This window comes from Neofelis nebulosa, chromosome 12 (genome assembly GCF_028018385.1).
Source record: "Neofelis nebulosa isolate mNeoNeb1 chromosome 12, mNeoNeb1.pri, whole genome shotgun sequence".
NCBI lineage: Eukaryota > Metazoa > Chordata > Mammalia > Carnivora > Felidae > Neofelis > Neofelis nebulosa.
Window position 1 is genome coordinate 1,747,792 of NC_080793.1, and position 22,606 is coordinate 1,770,397.

General features: G+C 65.1%; 1 protein-coding gene across 8 annotated transcripts; it reads right to left on the reverse strand.

Annotated features, from left to right (window-relative positions):
- Nucleotides 1-110: 110 nt before the first annotated feature.
- On the reverse strand, nucleotides 111-22,019 carry SNAPC4 (small nuclear RNA activating complex polypeptide 4). Of its 8 annotated transcripts, none has more exons than XM_058693516.1 (24): nucleotides 21,919-22,019; nucleotides 20,766-20,904; nucleotides 19,946-19,992; nucleotides 18,630-18,794; nucleotides 18,358-18,483; nucleotides 17,757-17,835; nucleotides 17,318-17,399; nucleotides 16,400-16,504; nucleotides 16,241-16,313; nucleotides 15,711-15,875; nucleotides 13,150-13,297; nucleotides 12,921-13,027; nucleotides 12,693-12,787; nucleotides 10,062-10,156; nucleotides 9,058-9,137; nucleotides 8,255-8,728; nucleotides 7,400-7,483; nucleotides 6,420-6,666; nucleotides 5,946-6,016; nucleotides 5,381-5,491; nucleotides 4,680-4,707; nucleotides 2,368-4,085; nucleotides 1,271-1,395; nucleotides 111-311 (listed from the first exon to the last, which is right to left on the reverse strand). In XM_058693516.1, exons 2-23 carry the CDS (start codon nucleotides 20,893-20,895, stop codon nucleotides 1,279-1,281), a joined length of 4,347 nt encoding a protein of 1,448 aa, XP_058549499.1. In that variant the 5' UTR covers nucleotides 20,896-20,904; nucleotides 21,919-22,019; the 3' UTR covers nucleotides 111-311; nucleotides 1,271-1,278. The 8 variants fall into 8 exon arrangements, 7 of the variants coding, with proteins under 7 accessions (XP_058549499.1, XP_058549500.1, XP_058549503.1 ...); XM_058693517.1 differs by having other exon boundaries at nucleotides 20,766-20,945; nucleotides 21,919-22,008; XM_058693520.1 differs by having other exon boundaries at nucleotides 20,766-20,897; nucleotides 21,913-21,996.
- Between the last annotated feature and the right edge of the window lie 587 nt (nucleotides 22,020-22,606).

The window sequence follows — 22,606 nt, forward strand, 5'->3', positions numbered from 1 at the left end:
CTCAGACCCCAGGCCCAGCCGGCCGGCTCCCCACACGGCCAGGGGAGGCCCCACCCTTCCGCATAACGCCCAGTCTCGGGGCAAGACCACAAGAGCCCGGGGCTGGTTTTTAATGAAAAAGGCCATTCACTTTATTCCTTCAAACATCCCGATCTGTGCTTCAGGACCAGCCAAGCCCCCGGGGGCCTCACGGTCACTGCTGGCAGAGCCTTCCCCAACCGCCAGCTGCTTCTGGCTGCTTGCTCCCGTAGGGTCAGCGGTGGGCTCTCCAGGCAGGTGGGCTCACCAGGGTCCGGCATGGCTCCCACCTCCTGGAACGCAAAAATGCCCTGATCGGGGGGATGCCCTGACCACAGCCAGACCCTGAGGGAGGCACTGTAGGATGGGGAAGTGACAGCACCGCCTCCCTTGCGGGCACGGCAGAACGAGGCCGGCCGCCCACCTGCGGTCCCCGGGGGTGGGGGTAGGGGTGCGTGCTGCGGGCAGGCCCTGGAGCCTGGGTGGGCTTCGGCTGGGACAGCCCCCGCCAGCACCCCCTCTGTGCACCCAACGGCCCTGCCCCAGGACCCAGAACCTCAGGGCACGGCCCCCACTGTGCTCAGAGGAACTGGCTCCTACCTCTGGGGATCTGCTGACCCGGACATCCTCCCCCATATCACGCGTTCACATCACGAACCCAACTAAGTCGTGCTGAGGGCCTACTTGGTACCTGCCGTCCGGGCACTCGGGACCCACCCGCAAAAACCACATTACTAGCCTTACGGGCTCGTAAGGCTATGCAAATACGTGCACAGGCCACGCCAGATGTAGCAGACTGTGCCATCAAGACACATGAATGTGGGGACACCAGGACAACAGGCAGGGAGGGCATTTCCACTAAACAGACGCTATTGGAGGAAGGCAACAAAGCTTACACACAGAAAGGAGAGCAGTGCAAAGGCCCTGAGGCACACGTGGGCTGGCAAGAAGGAAGCACCAGAGCCCAGCATGTGGAACCCAGTGGGAGAGGGGTGTCGCCAGGGGAGGGGAATTAGATGGCCCCCTCCCAAGAAGGCCTCTATGACCCTGGGTCTGCTGCCAGATGCCTGAACACACCCACCCCCCCAACCTCACCTAACGTCGTCACGCTTGGAGGTGAGCTCCTAAGGGCCAGCCTTCCTGCCTTTGGAAAGCCGTTGGCTCCCACCCGCCCAGAGCAGAGCCGCGGGGAAGGCCTGTCTCTTCCAGGGTGCAGGGCTACCCGTACCCCACCCCACCCCCACACGCTTACCCTGCCGCTCACACCAGCCTCCTCCTCTTCCGGGCATGCCAGGAGTGCCGGGTTCTGAGCACATCCAGGTTGTCAGAACTGTCTAGGCAGGAAGAGGCAGAGCTCTCCCCAGGGTCTGGGGCTCCCTGAAACAAAACCCAGGCAGATGGGGACAAGAGTGACCCCCAGCCAGGACAGGCAGGGAAAGCGACAGCAGCAAGGGGTATGCCAGGGCAGAAGCTGGGTCCTGACACCCTGGACGCCAGGGACAGGCAGCTCCCCAGACCGGTCCCTGCAGATGGTGAGACACTACAGGCTGGGCCTGGGGACATGGCCACGTGCAGGGGCCACACGGGGGCCCTGGCTTCCCACCCCGTACCCCCTGGGGTCTCCAATCTCCCAGCGATGCCACAGAGCCAGCCCTCTGTCATGGCAGCGGCCCTGGAGAGCCGGCAAGCAGGACGGGGGGACAAGGAGTCCTTCCCTGCACGGCCCCCAGTCACAAGCCCTGCCTCCCGTTATCTGGACGGCGCAAAGGCGAGCTCCAGCTGGGGAGGCCCGCGACCTGCAGAGACCCCACAATCTTCCTGATCTGGCACCAAACGAGGTGGCTCAGCTCTCCTGCTCTGCCACAGAAGATGCGGAGACACCTTTCTGCGTGTTCAGACCGGGCTTCTTGTCAGGCAACAGAAAAAGGGGTTTTGTCTCCACAGCTTGGAAGACTCTTCTGAGGCAGAGGCCGCCACAGCAGACCGTGAGAAGGACCTCGGGGTCCCGGACGTGCAGGGCCGCCAGCAGGAGCCCGCGTGTGGGTGTGCGCGGTGCATGGAGCCCGAGCCCGTGTGCTCAGCCCTCCGGCAGGGCTGTGTGGCCAGGCCAGCGGCCCCAGGGGGTGGCCGAGGGGTTTCGTGAGTGGAGAGGTTCCTTCCCCTCCCGTTTTCCACACTGGCCTCAAGGGAGGCCACGTCCGCACAGACGGAGCCCAGAGCCAGCTTCCTCCTCAGCAACCAGTCGGCCACAGCTCCCACCCACTCCTGCCCACGCTGTTCCGGGTGGGCTGGGCACCCACAGCGGCCACGGGGAGGCTGGGTGGGTGCTATGTGCCCACGGCCACCTACCTGAATGGGGGTGGCGGCCGCCGGCCCTGCCCGAGGACTGCTCGTGGAGCAGCCATCAGTGAGCTCCGACTCCTCCAGGCCCAGGTCGTCCTCGCTCTCGGGGTCAGCACTTGTGGCTACGGACAGGGTGGTGGGAACGCCGTCGGGGGACAGGGTGGCCAGGAGCGCGGGGAGGGTGAAGGCCGCCAGGAACCGTGCCTTGAGCAGCAGGTAGGCCGGGCTGTCCCGGAGCCACCTCCGTACCTGTCCCAGCGAGGCGTGCAGGGCTCCGGCGCCCCCCGGCACGAGGGAGGCGGCTCTGCGCTCCAAGGCCCCCTTCTGAAGCAAGAGTGCAGACAGGGCCCGCAGGCTGCACAGGGCGGGGGGCTGGTAAGGCAGCCCTCCCCCCAGCGGGGGCACGCTCACCCCACGCCGTCCCCTCAGCCATTCCCGCACGACCGCCTCACCCTCCTGAGACACGAGGTCCAAGTCCAGGGCACCCCTCTCAGGCCCAGGCCGGGGTGGGGGTGGCCTCTCCAGGCCCAGAGGCTCCCCGAGTCTCTCTGGTCTCAAGGCGGACCCTGCTGTCCCTCCCGGGCCACTCCCAGGGCCGGTGCCACCTCGAAGAGGCGGCTGGCTGGGCCTGGGGGACTTTGCTTCAGGGTGGTCAGCCAGGAGCGTGGCTTGGGAGGGTGCCCCAGACACGGCTGTGTCCCCGGCCACTTGGGCCTCTCCAGGGAAGGAGCCCCTCGCCGGGCCGTGGGCCCCGTCACTGTCCACCTCCACGGAACCTTGAGACTGGTGGGGCACTGGAAGGCCCGGCGGGTCTGTCTTGGAGGGAGGGTCTGAGTCTGTATCCCGGCTGGTGGGGGGCTGCCAGGGGTGGGTCAGCCCGGGGAGCCGGGGACCCTGGCCTATCTGTGTCCCAGGCAGGGAGGACGACAGAGCCACTGACAGTCCCTTGGAGTCAGAGGTCCCTGCTGGCCCAGGAAGGCCCACCACGGTGGGCACGGGGAGTAGCCCCTGGGCTGTGAGCACCCAGGTGACAGGCAGAGGGGTGCTGGCCACCACCTGTGGCCCCCTCTCGCGTGTGCCCACAGCTGGCGTCGGGCAGACGGGCTGGACGGGCAGCTGAGAGGGGCTGGGGACTGCAGGGAGAAAGGGTGGTCCCTCTGGCAAGCCCTGCTTCTGGGTGGTGGCAGGGGCCTGAGACTGTCCCGGGCCACCTCGATGGCAGTTCAGGGGGACCTGGCTGGGGCCCAGAACCGGCACCATGGAGGCAGCAGGGGCAGCCTCTGTGGAGGCCAGGGCGCCGGCCAAGACTGGCAGGGCGGAGGGCCTTCCGTCCTCGGCTGAGGCCCGAGAACCGGAAGTGCACGGCTCTGTCGCGGCAGGGGCGCTAGGCCGGGAGAGCACCGAGGCTGTGACAGCCAGGCCCGAAGCCGAGGGGCCGTGGGGGGCCACTGGGAGACGGGGCTGGAGAATCAGTGGGGAGGAGAGCAGCAGCTGGGGTGGGAGAACCACAGCACCCGGGGCGGCCTTCCTGGCCCGGGCCTCCCGCAGCCGCTTCTCCCGGAGCAGCTCGGAGACAGTCTTGGGCTTGGGCCGGGGACCACACGGAGCCGGTGGGGGCGCCTGCGGACCGGACTCGGCGTGGCAGGGCTGCAGCCCCCTGCTCCCTTTGAGGCTGGCGCTCTGCTTTGCAGCTTCTTGGGCTGGCACGCTCCGGAAGCTGTGGCCTGCAGGGCAGACAGAACACACGTGCTGACGAGCGCCATGCATGCGGAGCAAAACAGGCCTCCCGTCAGGAGGGCCCTCGCGGAGGGCAGGCTGCTGCCGGGAGTGTGGAGCAGGAGCCGTGGCGTCCGAGCTCCTGCCGTGGCCGGGGTGCTTGGTGCGGGGCAGCCCATCAAGTACGGGACAGCACCGTGCCTTGTCTTCAAAACAAGGACCGTCAGGCACCCCTGCCCGCCTCTCGCGGTCTCCCAGGACACCAGACCTTCGCGCGGTGCTGCTGGTGTGGGGAGACGGGTAGCGGCCAGCAGCAGAGGTCCCTGCCGGATGCCCGGGGCTGGAGGAGCCCCCACACCTCCTGGGTCTGCACTGGGGAAGCCCCAGGGTGGCTGGGGCACTGGGGGCGGGGGGATAGGAGCCCAGGGGCTGTCCCTGCCGCCTCCCGCCAGCCACGCTCTCGTCCCTGCCGTGGCGTTCAGACAAGACCCGTCAATGGGGCCACAGCTGTGCTGCTCAGAGCCCGAAATTCAACGCCTACGACAGGTTTGCCCCTCTCCCACTGGACACAAGGGCAAGACAGGGGCAGAGACAGACGGTACCTGTAGCGTTCCGGGTACTTGAAGGCATCTGAAAAAGAAAGGCGAGCACCTCAGAGAAGTCCCCAGGGCACCTTGGGTGAGTTCGTCACGTCGGGGTTTGAGGGAGAGACAGGAGCCTGGCCATCCAGGCAGAAGGGTTCCAGAGCTTCGACGGAGCGCCACAGGGCTGATCTGGTCATTCTGTCACTCCCTCCAGTTGTGACTGGGCTCAGGGACACGACCGCTCCCGGACGGACCCCACGCCTGGCATCCTACCCCAGCAGGGCAATGCCCGGAGCAACACATGCCAAAGGGCTCGGAGACACCCTTGCAGGAGTGGGGCGGTGTGGTAGAGGGAGCACATTGTGCAGGGGAAGCAGGCAGGCCTGGGTGCCGGGTCTGGCTCTGCTCGCCCCCCCGCCCCTCCCCCAGCCAGACTTGAAGCGAAGTCCCCCCAGGGCTCCGGGCAGGTGGGCAGACACCTTCTAGGAGAGACTCCTGAGCGAGGGGGCCAAGGGCCAGCAAGGCTGCTCCCGGGCGCTGGCCCAGCCTCTAGGCCACCCAGGAAGGCCTTCCGTCCTGGGAAGGACCGGTGTCACCTACTCCCTGGCTGGACGAGTGCTGCCCATCCCCCGGGCACCAGCCCTGCCACCTCACAGAGGGGAGGGACGGGTGGGAAAAGCCAGCTGAGCCCGCGTCCAGCGCTCACCCCTACTTCTCACCGGTAGGAGCCCAGGCACTGGGTCCCGGGTGCCAGTCTGCAGCAGGGCAGGGGGCTGGGCCTTCCTCTCTCGAACGACCTCCATGCAGCCAGCAGTGTCAATCTGGAACAGCTGAGGGACACGGGGGACACGTGCGTGACATACATGTGACAAGAGCCCGTCTCCTTTCCCCAACGAGAACCGAGATGACAAGGGTGCCCGTGACGAACGTGGGGCAGCTCCAGAGCCGGGCACAGCCCCACGAGGCTGCGACCCCCTCACTCGGGCCCAGGCGCCCCGGCTGCCTCAGCGCCGCGCTCCCGCCACGTCCAAGTCTCTGCTCCTCGAGCCTCCATTTACACCCTGGAGCTCCCAGCACCTCCGTCCCTTCCTGGGGGTGGGGCGGCGCTATATCGTGGCCGCCTCTTCCACGTTGACTTGCCTGCTGAAAGCTGCAGGCCACGAAAAACCCTTTCCAAGGGTCAAGTTCAGGAAGCCGGACTTTAAGAAACAAATCCACAAACTTCACAACTTCACCCGATGAAAAGAGAGCACAAGCTAAGAAAGCACTATGTGAGGGGCTCACCTGGATATAGAGGGTGAACACCGGGGTGCTGGCCAGGTGGGCGTCCTGAAGCTGCTTCCTGATGCCATCGGCTGAGGAGACAAAGTGGCTCTGGCTACCGAGGCCCCTCTCCTTGAGGGCCCCCAGGACCCCACGTCCCTCTGCCGCCACTCTCAGCCACAAGGAAGGGCGGGGACCAGAGGGCGGGCCGAGCCTGACTGGCCCTCCCGAGCCGAGCACCCCCGCCCCTGGAGAACGACCAGCTTCTGAGATCTGAGGAGACCCTTGCTAAGGCCTGAATGGCTGGTCGCTTCCAAAACCATCCCCTGGGTGCCAATCAGGTCAGAGACAAAACGCAAGCAGCCCTCCGAGGGGGGCACGTAGGTCTCCTCCCGTGCACCACGCACCGCCCCCAGCAGGGTCACCCCTCATTGCCCTGTGTCTCCGCAACCCCGGACCCCACAGGAGGCTCTCGAAGGGGCCCCAGGGCAGTACCTCGGGTGTGTGCCGCGGCAGGCCTTCGGGGAGTGCAGGGCAGGACGATGTCGCCCACCCACGGGCTCACAGCCATCAGGAGCTGGCGCTCAAGGAGCCTCCTCTGCAGGGAGTGTCCCCGCCATCGCTGCCTGTTCCCGATCGTCCTGTGCCACAGCTGCCGGACGCAGGGCCTGGCTACGACACGGTCACTGGGGCCGGCCCCCATGGATGGGCCGAGCAGGCCTGGCTGCCTCAGTTTCTCCTTCTGTGTGAGGAAGAAAGGCACCTGGGGTTCCCGGCCCTTCCCTGTTCTGGAGGGGCAGGGGCCCCAGACAGAGGTGGCAGGGGGCCCAGACCGAGGGCGCAGGGGGCCCAGACCGAGGGGGCAGGGGGCCCAGACCGAGGGCGCAGGGGGCCCAGACCGAGGGGGCAGGGGGCCCAGACCGAGGGCGCAGGGGGCCCAGACCGAGGGGACAGGGGGCCCAGACCGAGGGGGCAGGGGGCCCAGACCGAGGGCGCAGGGGGCCCAGACCGAGGGGACAGGGGGCCCAGACCGAGGGGGCAGGGGGCCCAGACCAAGAGCGCAGGGGGCAGGCAGGGGGCCCAGACTGAGGGCGCGGGGGGCCCAGAGGGCACGGGGGGCCCAGACCGAGGGGGCGGGGGACCCAGACCGAGGGCGCGGGGGGCCCAGACCGAGGGGGCAGGGGGCCCAGACCGAGGGGGCAGGGAGCCCAGACCGAGAGCGCAGGGGGCCCAGACCGAGGGGGCAGGGGGCCCAGACCGAGGGGACAGGGGGCCCAGACCGAGGGGGCGGGGGACCCAGACCCGAGGGGGTGGGGGGGCCAGACCGAGGGGGCGGGGGGCCCAGACCGAGGGCGCAGGGGGGCCCAGACCGAGGGCGCAGGGGGGCCAGAACGAGGGCGCGGGGGGCCCAGACTGAGGGCGCGGGGGGCCCAGACGGAGGGGCAGGGGCAGCGGGGGCCGTGGGCCAGCCCTACCAGTGTCCGGCACCGGTGGGCCGTGTTGGTCCTCAGCACCTGCAGCACGGTCTCCAGGGGCACCCTGAGCAGACGACTCCCGCTCTGACAAGAAGACGATGCGAGCTGGACGCGTGCGGTCCTGGCTCATGGCCTGCAGGGGCCCAGATCCACGGTGGGGTGGTGGGACGCCCTGAAGTGCGGCGGCCTCAGGCAGGTCCCTAAGGCTGGCACCGACACGCCTGCCCGGCTTGGCCGCACCCAGCGCTGACAGAGTCCCCGCTCCCTGCAGCCAGCATCCTGAGCGGAGGGCACCAAATGCCCATCAATCCCACGGGCAGCAGCCTGCGGTTACAGACGCGGGAGGGAAACCACGCGGCACGGGGGCTGCTGCGAGCCCTGCCTGCTGTCCCTCAGGGGCCAGAGCGCAGTCTCCAACCTCTCCCAGCACAGACCGACCTGTTTGGTTCTGACCACAACTCCGCCCGCAGCCAGGGCCCTGACACCTCTAATGTCGACCGGGCAGGTGTGCACGTGACCCGGCAAGGGGACCTGTCACGGGACCTCTGGACTTACAAGAGCTGGGAGGCCACCCCGCCTTCTTGCCGCCTCCCCACGGAGCGCCCTCGACAGCTCATGTACGGCTTTTAAAGGACACCAGCAGGGAGATGGAGACAGCTGGTGGTCTTGATAAAGACGGGTGCTGTCCTCAACACAGTCCCCCCGAAACAGGCCGGGAACGAACGTTCTATTGAGCGAGGACAGGGTGTTGCTCCCAAACGCCCAGGAACACAGCGGACGCAAGCCCAGCACCAGCCTCGTGACCCCCAAGCAGGAGAGCATCCGATCCGGGGTGCGCTGGGGTCTGTGGCCTACCTCGTCCGCCGGCGCCTCTGAACCCGAGGGGGGAGCATCCGCTGAGCCCGGGCAGCCGACGGCGCTCGCACTGGAGCTGCGGGTCCCCGACGGGGCGTGCGCCCGGCCTGCCTCCTGTGCGGGAGCCGAGGCCGCGGAGCAAGCTGCTAGGCCAGCCTCCGCCCCGCTGGTGCCCCTGGGAGGGCTGGGGGAGGCAGCAGGGCGTCCCGGCTGGCCCCAGGCGCCCCCCGCGCACGGCCCGCCGGCGCTCTGCCTGGCGGGCACCCACAGGTCCATGTCTGGCACGGCGTGCTGTGCTGAGGGCGGCACCTGGCCCCCCGCCCGGGCCTCTGGGGCTTCTTCTGGCTCCGACTCCTCACTGTCTCTGCTGCTGCTGCTGCTGTCCCCATCGCTGCCGTCCTCGCTGCTGGAGCTCCAGCGCACGCTGCGAAGGGGCCGCCGCCGCCGCCGCCGCCTCCCCCGACTCTGCTTCTTCTGGGGGGGAAAAGGCTACCTGGAGGCCTTGGCGACCTGGGGCTCACGGACCGGGGACAACGGGCACGCGGGCCAACCTTCGGCGAGAGACCCCGAGCAGGCTTGGACACGGTGCGCCGAGAGCACGGCACCCGCACGGCTCTGAGGCGGCAGCGGCTGCCGACGAGCCCAGGTCTCCGTGCCCTCGGCCTCCAGGAAGAAGACACGTGCCAGGGCCGGAAACCAGACGTCCCTCCTCTCCCCGCCACCACGCACCCCCCACCCCACCCCGCGGGATGCTGGCTCCCCTAGCGATCCGGCCTTCGGACTGACTTTTGGGCAAGCCTTACCCTGACCATGATTTTCCACTTGCTCAGACACTGGGAGCCCGTCCGATGGGGTAGTTCCGAAGCTATCTTTGCCCAGTGACCTACGGAGGCAAAACGACACAGAAGCCGTTTCACGCGATGCTTGACAACGCGTCTACCAGCTTGAAAAGGGCCCTTCCAGGAGACGCGCTGTCTCCCACAGAGGACCCGCGTCACCTTCCGTCAGCACGGGGTCTCCCGGTCACCTGCACACCGCGCCCCACATCTGAGCAGCTCAACGACACGCAGGGCGTCCGGTTCTCCAAGGACAATCAGCCCTTTAACAAAATTCTAGAGAATGCACATCCCAGAGAAAAAGCCGTCCACGCTTACGTAAAAACGGCCCTCGCGTGTCCGCCACGCTCGGGCTTCTACACCCGACATTTAAAACCGTCTCTTCTTTCCCTCTGGACAGTGCTGGTGGGAGGGCACGGGTGCCCTGCTTTCATGGACAGCGTGACCCTGTGGGACGGAGGTCAGGTTTCGGCATGCACCCGCACTCGGCACCACCGCATCTGGGACTTTTCCTAAGGAGACGCTGCGAACAGCAGTGAGGACGCGGCTACTGAACCCTCAGCTCTTTCCGGCCGCAGCAGAGATGGGAGACAGCTGTCCGCCAGCGGATGGCGGGCTGGGAGACGCGTGTGTCGTCACTCGGGACACACGATGCGGTCGTCGAAAGCCACGGTCAAACACAGGACGTGTAAAGGCAGGAAAACGTTCGCCACGGACGGCAAAACGGCACAAACAGCCAACGCGGTCACATCGTGTCGAACGATGCAACTTTCAAAAGCCGCCCTAAAAACGGGCCCAGAGAGGACAGGGCAGGGGCGCGCGGCCGGCGGCACCGCTCTCCCCCTGGTGCCCGTGGCGCTCTCGACTCGACGCTGACCGTGCATCGGTCTGTGAGAAGGAAGAGCCGCCGCTGCCGGCTGAGGACCCGAGGGGCAGCGGAGACCCGGGGAGCAGACGGGCCAAGGACTCACCGACGCCGTACTTTTCTATCAGTGCCATCAAGTTCTCCTCCTCTTTTGCGCTCCATCGCCCCTTCTTCAGGCCGAAGTGCAGCCTTCTGAGGTACCTGAGAGCAGCAGGGACACAGGCAGGGTCAGGCGCCAAAACGCCCTCCCGCGCCGTCCCGCGCCGTCCCGGCACCAGAAGCTCGGTGACAAACGAAACGGAAACTGTAAGCTAGACTGTGGGGGAATAAGCTTCGGGATTCCCTGAGCCTGCAGGATGGGTTAACAAGGCGTGAGAAGCTAGAAAGCCACAGGACAGGACGAAGGCACAGGAAGAGGGGCTCTCAGGACGAAAATGTCCAAGGTGAGGCGAACAGCATTAGGTACATAGATACGGGGAGGGCGGGGCCCAGGCCCCAATACAAAGGTATATGAGGCAAACGAGATTAAATACTCAGCTTGGGGACAAGCCCCAACTTAATGCTACAGCAGAAAGCTGCTTTCACAGGAAGCAAGGACCAAGTTAGGCAAACAGGTCAACAGGGCCAGAGATCCCTGCAGGGCGAAGTTGCCCAGAGGGAGCTAATCAGCAAGGGAAAGGTGCCTTGTTGACCCTGAGGTAGCAGGCTCCGTCTGACCGTCCTGACCGCCAGCGGGTCTCGTCCCCTAGGCTAGCTAAGACGCTGGGCGTCATCAAAAGTAAAAGCTTTCGGGGCGCCTGGGTGGCGCAGTCGGTTAAGTGGCCGACTTCAGCCAGGTCACGATCTCGCGTCTGTGAGTTCGAGCCCCGCGTCAGGCTCTGTGCTGACGGCTCAGAGCCTGGAGCCTGTTTCCAATTCTGTGTCTCCCTCTCTCTCTGCCCCTCCCCCGTTCATGCTCTGTGTCTCTCTGTCCCAAAAATAAATAAAAAACATTGAAAAAAAAAAAAAAAAAAAAAAAAAAAAAAAAAAAAAAAAAAAAGTAAAAGCTTTCAAGGCGACTCCCGGGACACCATGGAGAAAGCGACAACACAACCCGCACGCTGGCAGCGAGAATTTGCCAAGCAAGCGTCGTGTCCGCTAAGGGACCCCTGGCCGGAACACTAACAAGCCAACACCACAAACACGGCTCCAGTTCTCGAAGGGGCCAGTGGGGGGCGCCTGGGCCGCTCAGCTGGTTGACTGTCTGACGGGCTCAGGTCACGACCTCACAGTTCGTGGGTTCAAGTCCCGCATCGGGCTCCACGCCGACAGGATGGATCCTGCTTGGGCTTCTCAGTCTCCCCCTCTCTCTGCCCCTCCCCCGCTCAGGCTTTCCCGCTCTCCCAAAATAAACAAGCTTTACGACACGAGTGGATATTCCTGCAGACAGGATCCGCAAACAGCCGGTTAACACACGGATGCCCCGCATCGCGGGCCGTCCAGGAGATGCAAGGTGAAGCCACCCGAGATGCCACGGCACACCCACTGAGCCGCCTGCAATCCGGAAGACGCACAGGTGCTGGCGAGGGCGTGCAGACACCGCGGCCCCACGGCTGCCGCCGCCGAGGAAAAAGTCACCGCGTGACCGAAAACCCCGCTCCCGGGCGCGCACCGAGAGCAGCGACTGTCCGTCCGCACGCGTACTTCCGCACACACGTTCACGTCTCCAAGGTCATCCGCGCTGCCGTGTCAAGACTGCGTCTGTTTATCTTGTGAAGTAATCTCCACCCCCAACGGGGGCTCAAACTCACGACCCCAAGATGGAGAGTCCACGCGGCACCGTCCCAGCCGGCCGGGCGCCCCTGGATTCCGTTTGTTTTACAGCTGAATGACATCGTGGCGTCCATCCAATTTTAGAACCACAGCTGTGGCTTCCCTGTTCTTCCCGCCGGACGTCGGCCGTTTCCGCCCCGTGGCCAGCGACCGGCGTGGCTGTGCACACGAGTGTACGTGTGCCCGTTTGGGGCCCTGCTCTCAGGACGACACAAGCACTCGCTCCGTTTCCCGAGGACCCTCCACTGTCTTCCACGGTGCCTGCACCACGCGGCGCTCCGCGGGCACACGAGGGCCGTGCTTTCTCCACACGCGTGTCAGCACCTCCTCTTCTCCAGAACTGTCCTAAGACAATCGTCCCGCCGCGTGTGAAGTGGTCTCCCGCTGCTGCCGTGACCTGTTATCTCCCCAACGACCAATGACCGGTGACGCCAAGCATCTTTCCGTTTCCTCTCTGGAGAAAGGTCTGCGTGGGGCCCCGTCCTCATCCGTTTTGTTGTTGTTGGGACACAGGGTTTCTTTGTAGGGGGGTCAAATGTCCTAAGTTGATGGGGGTGACGGGCCGCACCGCTCAGTCGATGCACTAAAACCCACAGGACGGGACCCTTTAAGCGAAGACGCCGGACGCTGCGCAGATTACGTTCTGATGAAACGTTATGAGGACACCCAAGCTGACACGAGGCGGCTGAGGCTGCCTCCAGGGCCCTGGCCCGTCAGGGCTCTGGCGGAGAAACCTGGACGACGGGCTCAGAGGCACTGCCAGCCAGGGGCCACCTCGCGCTTGGAAAAACAGCAGCCATCCTGCTTCCCTACCGGTCACGACCCCCCCGGCCCACCCCCCCCCCCCCCCCCCAGCAGCCCACCCGCCGGCCCACCCGGAAGCGGCCCCGCCGAGGCCTCCCTCACCCAGCGGGGTCCAACTCACCGATCTCGGCACTGGGCATCGCTCCTACCTGGCACCTCTTCCCGGATTTTAAACCAATCCTGCTCCCCGTACTTGGCGACGGCTCGAAGCAACTTCTGCAGGAAAGGACGGCAAACGAGCGATGCGTCTGCGGGCAGCCATGACCCCTGCACCCTCCGCCCAGTCCCCTGAGGAAGGAAGGTCCGAGGACGGCTCTCCTCGGCCTCGCCTCCACGGCGGCGGACTCACCGCATCCTCCTCCGGGGCCCAGAGCCCCTTCTTCAGGTTGGGGTCCAAGCTCTTGGTCCACCGGTAGATGAGCTGCATGGAGTCTCTCCCTTCCATGTAGTAGACAACTGGGGACGGAGGGGCGGCGTGGGCACCCGGGACCGCGCGACCCCGCGTGCCCGCGGGGACCGAGCTGCCTCCACGCGCGGGGGGGCTCCGGGCCCCACGGGGGCCGTGCGGGCGGACTCACTTCTCCGGTAGGGGATGTGGCTGCCGACGCGCATCTCCCGCACGAGCTGGGTGAGCAGGTGGTCCTCCTCCGGGGTCCACTCCCTGCGCTTCAGAGCCCTGTTGTGCTGCTGGTACTTCTGCAGGCACTGGAAGGCGCTGCGGCCGGTCTTCCGGGGCCGGGGCAAAGCACAGTGGGCGTTACCCGGCGAGCGCCCCCGCGGAGGGCCCGCCAGGGCACAGGTCGCGAAGGCCACCGCCCGCTCACTCGCACCAGAGCCCTGGAGGGACGGCGCAGGGCGTCCCCGTGGCGGGAGACGGCCGCGAAGCACCAGATGGGACACGGACGGCGAGAGCGCGAGTCCACAAACATCCACGACGCTTCCCTCCCGTGACACCAGAGCTGCCCCGGTAGTGCCCACGGGGGCGCCGGCGCGACGATCCGGGGGAGCAGCCGCCCCGCAGAGCACGCGCGCTGTGAGCCGGGGGCCTGCCTGCTGCCCAGTCCCGGGGCCCCCGAAGGGCCGGTCTCTCCGAAGCCTCCGCGGTCCACCCAGACCGACGGGGCAGCGGGGGCTGGATGCGTGTCGGGCTGCGGGGACGGGCGCGGCGTGGCGCCCACGTCTCTGGAGGCGCCCTCCCAGGGGGGCTCCGGGGCGACCGGACCCCCGCTTCCACACACGCCGCGGCTCAGCAACTACACCGCCAGTCTGCACCGCCGACGGGTTTGCTCAGACCCGTCCCCTCACTCGTTTCCTTATGGGGAGGGAGCTTCCCAAGAGCTCATTAATGTTACCTGAACCCTCTCGTTTCCTAAAGAAAACTCCCGAGTCACAGAAGACGCGACGCACACGGACGGAGGCGCAGTCTGCTCAGCTACGGGGACTGGGTGTGACGATGCCTTTTTAGACACGACACCACACGTGATTCTCTCACGATCCTTGAAAGAACGCAGCAGCTAACCCTCGTGAAAACAGAGGACCCCTGCTTAGACAACGTTAGGAAAGTGAGACCGGGAGCCACAGACGGGAGAAAACACCCGCAGAACACATCTGATAAAGGACCGTTACTCTCAACACGCAGAACGGTCCTTGAAGCTCAACAGGAAAACGATCTGACTACAAAACAGAGCAAACGTTGGGGGGCCTGGAGGCTCAGTCAGTTGAGCGTCCGACTTGATCTCTGCTCGGGTCGTGCCGTCACAGTTCACGAGGTGGAGCCCTGCGTCGGGCTTTGCGCTGACAGTGTGGAGCCTGCTTGGGGCTCTCTCTCCCCTCCTCTCTGCCCCTCCCCCGTGTACGTGTGCTCTCTTATGCACGTGCTCCTTCTTTCTCTCAAATACTTTAAAAAAAAAAAAAAAAAAAAAAGACCAAAAACCTCAACAGACCCTTCGCCAAAGACACACAAACGAGCAATAAAGCACCGTGTGTTCATCGTCAGGGAAACGCAAAAGCAGAGCAGCCACCCTCGCACCCCTGCAAGGACGGCTGGAGCCTGGAGCCCCGACACGGCCACACGCCGGCGAGGACGCGGGGTGGCGGGACTCTCGTCCGCGGCGAGGGCTACGCGACGCGGGGCAGCCAGTCCGTAGGACGGTCTGGTGGCTTCCCACAGAACTAAACACCCTCTTGGCACACGACCGCTCCTTGGTGTTGACGCAGATGAGTGCAAGACTCCCGTCCATCCAGACAGCTGCGCACACGTGTTACCAGCCGCCTCGTTCACAATCGCGGGACCCTGGAGCGACCAGGATGCCCTTCAGCAGGTGGGCGGACCACGCTTTATCCAGACGAGGGGACGTCAGCGCTAAGGAGAGAGAAGTGGTCGAGCCGGGAGAAGACACAGAGGACCCTTAAACGCACGTTCCACGCAGCCTTGGTTAACGTCAGCGCGGCTCCCTGCAGTCACGTGCTGGTCTACGAAAGCAGCAAGTTTTACCACGGAGATTGCACGGATCACGTTCCCAGGTCGCGAACCAACAAAACTCAAACCAGAGAATAATAGAAAACATTTCAAGAAACCGAACCACAGAGAGACTGACAAAGCACATTCTTATGTAAACTAAGATCCAAAGACGTGATGAAAAAAACCCCGAAATCAGACCCGTCCTAGAAACCTACAAAGAGGAGAACTCAGCAAGCTGTTCTCAGAAAAGCAGGCCTCAAACGCCTTCGTGAGTAAAGACAGACCGAACGAAGCCCTTTAGCCTTCACCTCGGAAACGAGAAAACCACCGTGAGACCCCGGAAGAAACCAGGAGGAGCGTTCCCCTTAAGCCCCATCAGAATGAGCCCCCGGGCTTGACGGGGACAAGGAAGGAGGATCTGGAAGGAAGCCAAAGACAGGCCTGGAGGGGAGGAGAAGGGTGAGTGAGCACTCAGAGACGGGATGGGGGCCAAGGAGCTAGAAGCTCCTGGAGACTCTGCCGTGGGAGGGGGAAGGGGCTGCTGCCCCCAGGGCCACACCCTCCAAAGTGGCACAAAGAAGAACCTGATGGCTCCCAGGGTGAGATGCGCCACGCAGCCCGCGGAGACCCCAAACCCGCCCGGCCTCCCGGCCTCTCGGAGGCCCCTCCGGCCCTCACCCCCAGCTCCTTGGCGATCTTCTGCCACTGCAGGTGGCCGTGCTGGGCTGCGATGGCCTTGAGCTGCTCGACCTCCGGCCCGCTCCACTCCTGCTTGTTGATGCTTGGGTGCTCACAGTTCTGCCAGAACTTGCGGATCTCCTCTGCACTGCGGCCGCCCTCGAACTGCACCGACAGAGAGAGAGCCAGCCTGCGGGGGGGCCGTCACTCTGATGGCTGGCCGTGATGGCTCAGCACCCGGGACAAGTGGGGTCCTCGTCCAGGTCTCCAGGACTTGCACAACCAAGAGTGGGGTTGGGCTCTAAGCACAAAGCCTGAACCTTCACACCCTCCCATTTCAGAAGAGCCGCGTCACCCCAGCAGGGCAAGCCCGTGAGGCCACCCCACACCGCTGGACACGCACCCGACCAGAGGCTCCGAGGCAGGTCTAGTGGCCACAGGGATGAGGCCTGACCGCCTAGAGCTGACCTACGCCCCTGGCTGCCGGGACAGCCGTAGGCCGCTGTGGCCTCAGCACCACCCCAACTTACGTTAACGTTGGAGATCTTCTCCCAGTCGTGGCCATCCAGCCTGTTCCCCAGCAAGGCCTCCTCTGGGAGCTCCCTGGAGGAAGGAACAGGTCGCCAGGGTCACGCCTGGCCTTCCTCGCCTCTCCCCAGGTCACACCCTCCCCACAAGACCCAGCTCACCGGATGTCCTGGACCTCCTTCTCCGCCTCTTTGCTCTGCTTCTCCAGGACCCGCCTCTCTGCCTCACTGGTCACCCTACTCCGTTTCTGGTGCAAGTATTCAAGCCTACGGGGCAGAGCAGAGGCACCGGGGTTACTCGCATCAGGGCCGTGCCCCGGGGGAGGGGGACGGCGTCTCTGGGGCCAGCTCGGCCTCCCCGTGCACCGGGGCACGTGCACCGCTCCACATGATGAGGCCCGGTGGCAGGGAGCACGCACAGGAGCCTGGTCCCGGCTCTGAGCCCGCCTCTTGCAGGCAGAAGGCTGTTCGAGCTCCGCGCCCAGAGGAAGCAGCCAGCGACACCCCTCTCTGGGCTGTCACCATGGTCACGTCAGTGACTAGTGTGACAAGTCTGCTGATGCAGATGATAACCACCAGCTCAGCGGCCCGGCGTGCAGGGACGTGCTCCGAGGGCAGCCTGGCGACAGAGCCTGCAGGAGCCCCTTCCGGAGGCCAGAGGAGAGGACCCATCACTGAGGCTAGTCCTGACCCACGCGCGGAGCCACGAGACTGCGGGCAGCCCCCAAGACTCCCGGCCCGGCCACAGGCGCTGCGATCCGTTCACACGACATCACCCCTTCGGCACACAAAAAGCGGGTCTCGTGAGCAGTCCCGATTTTCACAAGTGGAAACCGAGCCCGAGACCACAGAAACTACCCGAGCTGTGCCTGACGGAACGTGGCCGCTCGGCATTCCCGGTTCTTGCACGCCTGGCCTCGAGCTCGGCCGCCTCCCTGGGGCAAAGTTGCAGGGGTGAGTGCCTCTCCTACAGGAGCAGGGGGACACGGCCACAGCACGCGTCCGCCTGTCACCAAGCCTCTGGCCTGGACCCCTCGCGCTCCCGGCGGGGCTGGCGCCGGCGGCTGTTCCTACACTCACTTCAGTAACTTGGGCTGAAGCAGGCGCTGGAGACGGTCGCTCACCACCGACCTTCTGAGCAAGGCCTTCTCCCAGCTTTTCCCTGCGAAGAAACGACGGCATCAGCGGAGCCTTCCCGACTTCCCCTCGACCAAGTGGTGGGCACGTGACCGTTCCAGGACCACGGCGCCGGCCGGGTACCCCAGCCCGGCTGTCGAGCAAGCATGGCGCCCTGGCCCGAGCTCACGGAAGGGCCCCTGGGGCTGTGTGTTCAGGAATAAGCCACGTGAGACTACACAGTGAGCCGTGGGGATGGTGGTCCCCACGTGGCGCATGGGACAGGCTGGGGCTTTGAGTGGCCAGTCCCAGCGGTCAAGGCCCGAAGGAGCCCACGGAACCAGAGGAGGGTGCCTGTGGAGAGGCAGGGCTGTGGCGCTGAGGGCCCAGCGCAGGGGCTTACACTTAGTCACCAGGAGCTCCTCGAAAGCCTTGATGCCCTGGGCGGCCTTCTCCCGCGTGTCTTCGTTGGCTGGAGGCCCCTGCCAGACAGGGCAGCGTCACGACGCGGACGGACGCCGAGTGCTCTCGCCCCACGGCCCGCGCTTCCCCTCGGCCTCCTCGAGCGGCCTGGCCACGCGTGAGGCCTGGCAGTGGACGCCTGGGCCCAGCGCTGGACTCTGAGCGGCCGTGAGCACGACCCGGCCGGCAGGGGCGGGCTCAGCAGCTCCAGCCCTCGCTGCCAGGCCTCTCGGATCGGGCCGAGGCGCCCCACCCAAGGCGCCCCTCCTTAAGGAAACGTCTCTGGGGCTTATCTGTGGAGCCGGGGTCAGCGGGCCACGTTCCAGGCCCAGAGACCACGTTCCAGGCCCAGAGACCACGTTCCAGGGCCACAGACCTTGACTTCTACCACCAGACACCAAAAGGTTTTAGGAAGATTGGAAAACGTCGTCCTGAAGAACACGAGGGAACAGACAACACCCACAGCAGGTGCTGGGAGAAGAGCCCCTTCCCACGCAGCCTGCCCCTCCCTCACGGGTGACAGCGGAGCCCCGGCTACTCACCACTCCGGTGACCCTGTCCTTGAAGTAGGGCTTCATGAAGTGCCCTATGTACAGATTCGGGGGCAGACTCTTGCCATCTTTCACCTTGGGGCCTTTGGACCCTGCCAGGTCACACATGAGCTCCTCCTGTGACAGACACAGGGAGCCCATCTGGGGCCAGGCAGCAGCGATGCCCTTGTGGAGAAGGCGACCGGGGCAGCCAGGGAGCAGACGTAACCAGAAGCACCAGTCCTGGGGTGCCTGGCCACGGGCGTGCTGAGGGCCCGTCCTACCTGCTGCTCCCGGTTCTGGGCCAGCAGGAGGCTGACCTCCGCCAGCCTCTCCTGGATGACCTCCTGATAGACCATGTTCAGCTGCAAGCAGGTCTCCGGGTCTTCAGGGAGGGTCTTCTTGGGGTCGTCCTCGCCATTGCTGGCCTCTCCCCACCTCTCCTCTTCCTGGTCACAAGCGGGGAACTACGGGTGAGGCGGGGGTGCCTGCAGACCCGCCCCCCGTGACCCGGGCAGCACAAGCAGCCTCTGAGCTCGTGCCCATCGCTGGGCCGACAAGGGCTGGGGCCACGTACGGCGTGTGCATAGGCCACAATCAAGGACACGAGAAAATCAATGTCTGGAGGAACGTCTCGGGGCGGGGGGGGGGGGGGGGAAGGCGTGACGACGTGAGCGCTTTCCACTTTCCACGATAAATGTTTCTGGTGAACCTGAAGTTCAGAACGGGCCCACGGGCCTCCGCCCCCGGCAGGGGACAGTGACCAAGAACACGAGTGAGGAAGGCCATCACGGGGCCGGCAAAGCGAAGAACCGGGAAGAGGCTGCTCGCTGCCCAGCAGGTGAGGAGCTACGGGAAGCCTCTATGCCACGGGGACCGCTGCTCGTTGAAACCAGGAAGCGAAGCTGTGCCTCCTGCCTCAGTGAAAAACTGAAAAGCGGATTGTAAAAATTCTCCAGATTAACGTGAGATTCCAAAACAAACCAGAAGCGGCAAGAAAAACTGGAGTGGCCCAGTTGGGGATTTATGCCTCTTGACTTTCTGAGCTCCCCGTAATGTGCGTGGGTCGACCTGACGTCGTGTGTGGAAGGGTCCGAGCAGGTGAGGCTGGCCCCTCGTAGCTCTCTCGCTCGCTCGCTCTCTCTCTCCCCTCCCCCCACCCCCGCAGGCTCAATCTCCTGAACTGTGAGATCATGATCTCTCTCTCTCTCTCCCCACAGAGAGAGAGCTCCTTTCTGTGCCTCGGTCTACAGCGGGCCCACATGTGTGACCGCCCAGGACCGTGCCTGCAAGGACTGAGGCAGAGAGAGGGAGCTACGAGGGGCCAGCCTCGCCTGCTCGGACCCTTCCGCACGTGACGTCAGATCGACCCACACACGTTACGGAGAGCTCAGAAAGTCGGCAGGCGTAAATCCCCAACTACTAACAACAGTCGTTTCTTGGGACAATTTCCGTTTTGGTGACAGATACTTTGGGATACGTCATCTTCAGTGACGAGCACGCAGAAAAATCAAGACGAGCTCAGAGCACTGCCCTCCTGGGCCCACTGGCAGGGTGGCAACTGCCTGGGCGGGCTCCACCAGCTCAGGCCGGTACTTACTGAGGCCAGGGAGCCAGCAGCGTCCGAGTCCTCTTCAGGCAGCGAGTCTGTGCGAACACAAGCACAGGGGACACAAGTTGGGGACGTGATGGGATGCAATACCCGCCAAAGAAACGACCGGCAGGTGCAGCACAGGGCTGTTTCCTGATAGCCACAGGTGAGGGAAGGGCCGAAAGGCCTCAGGACAAGACTGTATTGCCTGGACCCTCCCTCCCTGAGGGCTGGTGGCTGAATGCTACCCACTAACTAACCAGGCAGGACAGGCCCCGAGCCAAGGGCAGGGGCAGCCAGGAAGGGAAGACACAGAGAACAGGGTCCGCCAGGGCAATGAGGGGAAGCCTTGCAGGAACAGACCCGTTCGGGGGAGCTGGAGCTACTGGGGGGTGGGGAGCAGGTGCAGAGGCCCTGATCGTAGGTGAGAGAAAGGCCCCAGCGTGGTCAGAAACTCTGAGAAACTGAGACTTAGGGCTGCACCTGGGGCTGGGGAGAGGTGGGCAGGCCTGGGGGCCCAGGGGAGCCTGTGGGGTGACTCTCAGCTGTCCAGCATGGTGGCTGTCCGGCACGGAGGTGGCCGACAATCTGATTCCTGGGAAGGGCAGCCGGCCACCCACCTGGGACAGAGTGACACAGATGCCCCCAAAGGGCACTCAGGCGCAGCCGGCAGGTCCACGGCACGTGGAGGAGGGGCGGAGAGAAACCATCGCGGGGAGTAAAGGCAGAGGCCAGCTTGCGCGAGAAACGGCTGGTCCGCAGCCTGCCGTGGCTGCCAGGAGCCGGAGGGCAGATGGATCCGGTCTAGCCACAGCCTATGAAAGCTTACCTGCTTCAGAATCCAGTGCAAGACCAGACTCCGAGACCTCCACGCTGATACTCGAGGAGCTGGGATCCAAGATCCTTTCTAATTCTTCAATCTCCTTTGCTATTTTCTCTCTTTCGGCGTCCATGTCCATGACTCCTACCTGCCACCAGAGTACATCATGAGGTTTCAGGAACCAAGAGTCTGCAGACACACACCCGTAGGGGATGACAGAAGCCTGACCAAAGCAGGCACTCCCACTCAGGGGAGCCCTGGGACTGTGATATGACACCCCCCCCCCCCCCCCGCCGTGTCCCCACGAACACCCGCTGTTTGTTCTAGCGGGTGAGGAAACCATGTGAGTGTGACCTGCCCACTCTGATCTAAGGCTGTGACCAGCAGGGGGGCAGGGCAATGGACACCTGGACACCAACATGGCCCAAGAGCCTGGCCTGTCTTCCCAGAGCCAAGCCACAAGAGAGCTGGTCACCCAGTGCAGAAACAGCAGGTTGTGGTGGCAAAGTCACCAGAGGACAAGAACAAGACCCAGGCAGTCAGGACCTCAGCTGCGCAGCCTGCTCCCCTGCCAGGAGACGCCCAGAGAGCATCTGGCAAATGTGCAGGAAATGCAGGTGGCAGGCACTACGGGGGCAGCAGGAACGAAGGCCCCTGAGGTTCCCTGCTCCGTCTCCAGCACCTACCACGGCACCTATTGAACGAACAGAACCTTCTTTCTTAATGATACCAGTCCGGGAAGTCTAAAAGGGACAGAAAGCTGGAAAGAGACCTAGGAGAATAAAGCTGCGACAACGAAAAGAGCAAAGGAACACAGCACAGACCTAGGAGCCAACGACCAAGCCCAGAAACATTCCCGCTGAAATCGGACAACGGCAGCCACCAAGCGGGAGCACGCTTCAGCCCGATCCGCAGCACGGAGCGCCGTCTACACTCTAATCGTGTGTAACCCCAACTAGCCAAGAGCCACGCAGCTCTGCAGAGCCGGCAGCGGCTACCGGGGCATCAGGCCGCCAACCCCGCGGCCAGCCCGGGCCCCGGCCCCGTTCCTCCCACCGCCTCTCCTGGGCCCCGGCCCGCGGCCTGTCCCCGCCCCAGCCCCGCTCCTCCTACCGCCGCCTCTCTCCGGACCCGCCGCCCTCACCCTCACCCTCACACTCACCCTCCGGCACCGCCGCCGCCAGCGCCACCGCCCCCGACACTTCAGTGGCAGAGCGACGAGCGCGCCGCGCACCGGAAGTCCCGCCTCCGCGGCCGCGGCCGCAGCGCGGGGCACGCCGGGACGGGGCTGGCGGGCGGGTGCTGCCCTCGCGCGGCCGCCCTTGGGACTGCCCGCGACCGTGCGCCGCCGTGTGGGGTTAGCGGCGCCGGACCGCTGCTTCTCGCCGGAGCGTGTTACCTCCGGTGTCGCCGAGTCCCGCTTGCATGCTTCCGCCTCTGCTAACTGTATTCGGGGCTGTTGGTTTGCAGCCAGTGCGCAAACTTGCCGAGTGGTCAGTGCTGCCGCGCGGCCGGGCCAGTGGGTAGACAGCCCCCCGCGCTCTGACCCCGCGCCCTGAGAGTACCTCGGGGGACTTCGGGGCGCCGCCCAGGCCGGGTTGGGCCCGCCTGCAGTTGCGCCTTCTTTGGGCAGAGCGGGGGTGGGGGCGCCACCCTCGGAGTGCGGGGCGTCTGGGAAGATGAGGAGGAGTCCACGGGAACCGAGGAGCGTACCTTCCCCTGGTGGACGGAGCAGGCAGAGCTTCCGGCCCCGGCACAGGTGGAAGGAACCGACGGGACAGCCAGCGTCCCGGGAACCCACCCGCCAGGACCGGGGACCGCCTGGCGCTGGAACTCCAGACGCAGAGCTG